Below are 5,000 nucleotides of genomic sequence, written 5' to 3' on the forward strand. Positions count from 1 at the left end.
AAGCAGATATTTTTTTTCTTCTTCTTCTTGTTCTTTACGTGTATTAACTGGAGGCAAAACATATGGTTCTTTCTAATGTCACACACCATACTCTACGAGAGCAACTGTCGGTAAGCAAAACGGCCTTGAGAGACAAGATTTAACGTCCACATGAACTATTGCCGGTAAACAATATGAAGTTGAGGGACTAGATTTAACGGTTATATATCTTAATGTATATGTGCAGTGCCCAGTATATGGCCCGTCCCATTGGAGGACATCGCACACATCTGTTGGTAAGAACTACTGTCCTTTGGTATCCCAAAGAGTGTAAAAAGGTTAGAATAGGAGTCCTACACCTTGTTATAAGTACTACGTGTCCTCTTGTGCCACCGAGGTCAAGATAACCTTTTGGGGCTACATTTTTTTCTCTACTTTTAAATACATAAACAGTGCAGTTTTTGCAGATGTGTTTATCTAATGAATATTACGTTTGTTTAATCGAAATATACCTTGACGTACCATGGAAGAATAAGATTGAGAATATTAATAGTAACCTGTATCACTATTGATTAGCCTAATTAGAGAATGAAGAAGTAACGATCTTGAAAAGACATTTATTTAAATCAATAACAGTATACACAAAAAAAAAATTCCAGGCCTCAATAACAGCTATCAACCTAATAATTAACCCACATAGCAATGTGCGAAAAGAAGAAAAATAAAAGTGACAACCGAAAAAAACGAAAGAAACACAAAACCTACCAAAATAATACCAACAAAAAATATATATATATATCACTGTGGCTGCTACCTTTCAGTTCACAAATACAAACTCCTAATCAAATCCCCATCAACAGGTACCGATGGTTCAGTTTCGAGGATGAGATTGCTGGGGAAGAGATGAAGATGATGCTGTGGCACAAGAAAGTACACATGAGCCAATTCAGTGACGGCATTCCCTTCATGGACGCTTGGCTCTGGCAGACTTCTTTGAGGTAATGTGTGTATGTGTGTGTGTGTTTGTTTGTGTGTGTGTGTGTGTTTGTTTTTGTTTGTTTGTGTGTGTCTGTGTGTGTGTAGGGGGGGGTGTAGTGTGTGTGTGTGTAGGGTTGGAATTTGTATTTATTTGTATAATAATCAGTATCATCCTATTATATATCTGTATAATTGATATCAGTTCATCACCGTTACCATCATCACCGTTACCATCATAATGACCATCATTTCCATCATTATATCACCGTTACCAATATCATATCACCATCAAATCATCACCACTATCTTCATCAAAATCATCATCATCATCAAAATCATAATCACCTTTCACCATCCTTTCTCTTATCAACCAACCTACTTCTCCTTGGCACAGAGACACCGGCATGTGGCAGTGGGACTCAACAGTGCCATTCAACCTCGCCAACCTCCAGGAGTGCCGAAGTCTGAGATCCTCGGGCCTGGCCGAACAAAGCATATACCATGGTGAGTTTTCTCTTTCTCTTTCTTTTTCTTTTTTTTAGTTGTTATGGGTATGATGTCATTATTTTGGTGTTTTTTATTATTTGATATTTTAGTAATTTAGATTTAGCTTTGTCGATATTTATTTTTTGTAAATATAACGAAAGTGCTTATATTGATTAACAATTCTTTGCAGTCTTATTATTATTGATTTTGATGGATATTAGATACTGTTGGAAATTGCTTATATATATATATATATATATTTTACATTTTTATGGATATGGATATTAGATAACCTTTAAACTTGTGAGTGGGGTAAATCTCAGAATGAAGGCAAAATTTAAAAAAAAAAAAACTTCCGTGTTGGCAAAAGGGCAGAAAATCCTACTATGAACACAGAAAGATTACAAGAAAATGAGACAACAGTTTCGAAATAATTTGATGACAATACTTCTCATTATGGTAGAAGTACTGATAGAAATCAAAACATTGTTTTTTGAAGGATATTGCCAATAATTTGAATTGTAGGGAACCTCCATTAAACACGGTTTGCTTGAAGAAGTGGTACTGTAGACCAAGAGAAAGAGTTCCTTACTTTCAAGTTTACTTATAGTCTCTAACGCAGATAATGAATAAGTTACTTTCATGATCGTTAATGCACTTAGCTCAAGCATAAGGTCAAGATCACAAAGCGTTGTCAAGAGAACAAGCATGCACTAAGACGCATTCCGTGCTTTCATCATGTCCTCAGGGGTGTACTAAAGCAGCCACCTGTGCTTGCAATTAATTCACAGATGACTAAAGCATAATTAACCGTCAGTGATGACTTAAGTTAACTCATCGAGGTGGTTATACTATGGGATCCTGTCAGTCAGTCACCTAGTTGTTGTTGATAGATCTAAGTAAAGGATAATATTTCATACAAAGAAGGAATCTAATGTGACCTTATGGGGTGTTGAACTGTCATGGGTTATCATACTTAAAGCAGAAGAAACTTTTATGAACAAAAGTGATTGCAAGTACGACGGAGCCAGGTGTGCCGTGAGCAAGGTTCAAGCGCTGGTGCCTTTTATAGATACCTTATAGAAATAAGAATGATATTTATAACAACCTTTGTAGTAATCAACTTAACAGTCTCTCTCTATCGTCCAGGTAAGTGGTGGAACTGCCAAGACGTCCACCATTCATCTTACGAGACCAACGCAGACGAGATCCAGATGTTGCTCAACCTCCTGTGCAATCCTTATCTTGCTCCCGATAGCCAATACTGTTGCTCAAGTGTGTAATTACCGACGCCTTAGTATATAACTCCTGTTCTAATGTATAATTGACTGATAATTTGCCAGGGACCTTCCTAGGAGTTGAATGTGTATTTATCTTCTGTTTTGTGTTATTGTTGTGACGAATAAACGGGTCCTAAGGGTATATTTGTTTATATTTTGGCGTAGCGTATTATCTTCTTATTAATTTATTGGATAAAGATTATGCAAAAAAAAAAAGAAAAAAAAAGAAAAGAAAAAAAAATATATATATACATATATATATATATATATATATATATATATATATATATATATATATATATATATATATATATACATATATACTGATAGATCGTGATGGAAATTTGTGATCGGGTTGCTTATTGCCCAGTGATGAGTTGTTTCAATCTCAGTGGTGAGTAGAGATTAGGGTAGATCAAGAATGAGATTAAGAGTAGATGTAGAGTAGACGTATCGGGTAGATTAAGATTCACAAGGTTTATAGGTAGACTTTGAGATGAGAATATATTAATTTGTGGCAAATTTTAGATATTTTTAGGGCATATAAATACTCATGAGGGTAGATTACTTAGAATGTTGGTGTAGAGATTTTAGAAGTAAAATAAGTATATATTTTTTAAAGCACAGAGATGAGGATATATTAGATCTAATAGCTGATATTTGCACTTTCTAAGTACTTCCTGGTTTGTATGGATATTTTCATGAAATTGTCATGAACAAGTCATGCCCTTTATGTGTCCTTTGCTTCGGTGTTAAGGAAAGTGTGAATGTGTTTGCTGTTTGTAATTGTTTTTCTGTTTATACTTACATGGATGTGTGTTTGTGTTCGTGTGTGTGTTTGTATATGTGCACATATATATATACATACATACATGTGTGTGTGTGTGTGTGTATGTGTGTGTATGTACATATTCATGTACATAAATATGTATATGTGTGTGTGTGCGCGCGCGTGTGTGTATGTACATATTTATGTATATAAATATGTATATATGTGTGTGTGTGTATGTATGTGTATATATATATATATATATATATATATATATATATATATTATATATATATATATATATATATATATATATATATATATATATATATATATATATATATATATATATGTATGTATATATATATTCACATGAAAAAAAAATCACAAAAGAAAAAAAGATGATGTCACATGGTATGAAAATAAGAGAAAGAGAGAACAAGCAAACGAAAACGAAATAATAAAATAAAGGATCATAATTTTCTTGTTTTTATTGATCACTGTAACACCACACGGAAGCAATTACAAGGCGAAGGGAAAACGAGCCGACAGTTTAATCGTCAAAACATTTATAGAAATGAGTGCAATTTTCCTCATCAACATCGTTCATTGTATTATTGTCAAATCTAAATAAAAACAAATGCTCTAATTTATCTTTAATTTGATTTCAGTATTTGATGACGAGAAAAATTAAGGAACAGACCGTCCACGTGATACTGTGACTATCTTTAAATCTGGCGTTTCTAAATAACACAAATATAACACTATCCCACAATACGTTTTGTACAATAACCGCTCACAAGCCATCGTCAGTGTCTCACGAAGAGGATCTAAATTGCTCAATATATACTTTCTTATTTTAGGAGCTAAACATTTTAAAAGTATTATTTGGGCAAAAATATAATTGTTCATATCATTTTGCGATCACGTAAGGGAGTTCTTCGTGAGTTCATGACTTAGCCGTTTTGTGGGCGGAGCTTGCGTCCCTCAAACGACGGCGATTGGCTCGGCGATCGCTGCTGGGGCGGAGTCAACAGGAGGTGCAGTTTCGAGGGTCAACGAAAAGGTCTCAGACGTCGGGGCAGGGGCAGGATCAGGGACAGGGGCAGCGGCGGGAACGGGATCGACAGGGGCAACAGGGATGGCCTGGTTGCGGATCGCCTGGGCTTCCCAAATCTTCAGGAACTCCCGATGGGCGAGGGCGTTCTGCTCCGCCTCCGACAGTTGGTGGATCTAAACCGCGGGGGCGGGGGAGAGGGAGGCATTGAGTGAGCGGAAGAGCTTTGTTGTGGCTTCGCTGGGGCGTGAAGTCCAAAAATCAGACTAGCTTTTGAATATTTTTTTTTCAATTTTTTTACATTGCGGTTACACATAAATTGAAAGGGAAAGAAAAAGAGAGAGAGAATTAAAGACAATGAGAGAAAGGAAAAATAGACAAAAGAACAGACATATAAACACAATGAGAAAGGTCAGAGAAAGATTCGAACGTTAACCCCCCCCCCCCATAA

General features: G+C 35.6%; 2 protein-coding genes across 2 annotated transcripts in view; one reads left to right on the forward strand and one right to left on the reverse strand.

The window, feature by feature from the left end:
- The window catches only part of LOC122264428 (uncharacterized), a 7,952-nt gene extending 5,102 nt beyond the window's left edge, over positions 1-2,850 (forward strand). The window contains exons 6-8 of the mRNA XM_043033315.2: positions 840-977; positions 1,352-1,461; positions 2,593-2,850. Of these exons, the coding sequence (XP_042889249.2) occupies positions 840-977; positions 1,352-1,461; positions 2,593-2,726 (382 nt within the window). The 3' untranslated portion in view covers positions 2,727-2,850. The remainder of the gene's footprint in view (positions 1-839; positions 978-1,351; positions 1,462-2,592) is intronic.
- A 1,121-nt stretch (positions 2,851-3,971) lies between these two features.
- The window catches only part of LOC122264364 (uncharacterized), a 2,405-nt gene continuing 1,376 nt past the window's right edge, over positions 3,972-5,000 (reverse strand). Inside the window, exon 3 of the mRNA XM_043033236.2 lies at positions 3,972-4,725. Within this exon, the coding sequence (XP_042889170.1) occupies positions 4,480-4,725 (246 nt within the window). The 3' untranslated portion in view covers positions 3,972-4,479. The remainder of the gene's footprint in view (positions 4,726-5,000) is intronic.

This window comes from Penaeus japonicus, unplaced genomic scaffold (genome assembly GCF_977035675.1).
Source record: "Penaeus japonicus unplaced genomic scaffold, GWHDUDI00000001_assembly GWHDUDI00000014, whole genome shotgun sequence".
Taxonomy (NCBI): Eukaryota; Metazoa; Arthropoda; class Malacostraca; order Decapoda; family Penaeidae; genus Penaeus; species Penaeus japonicus.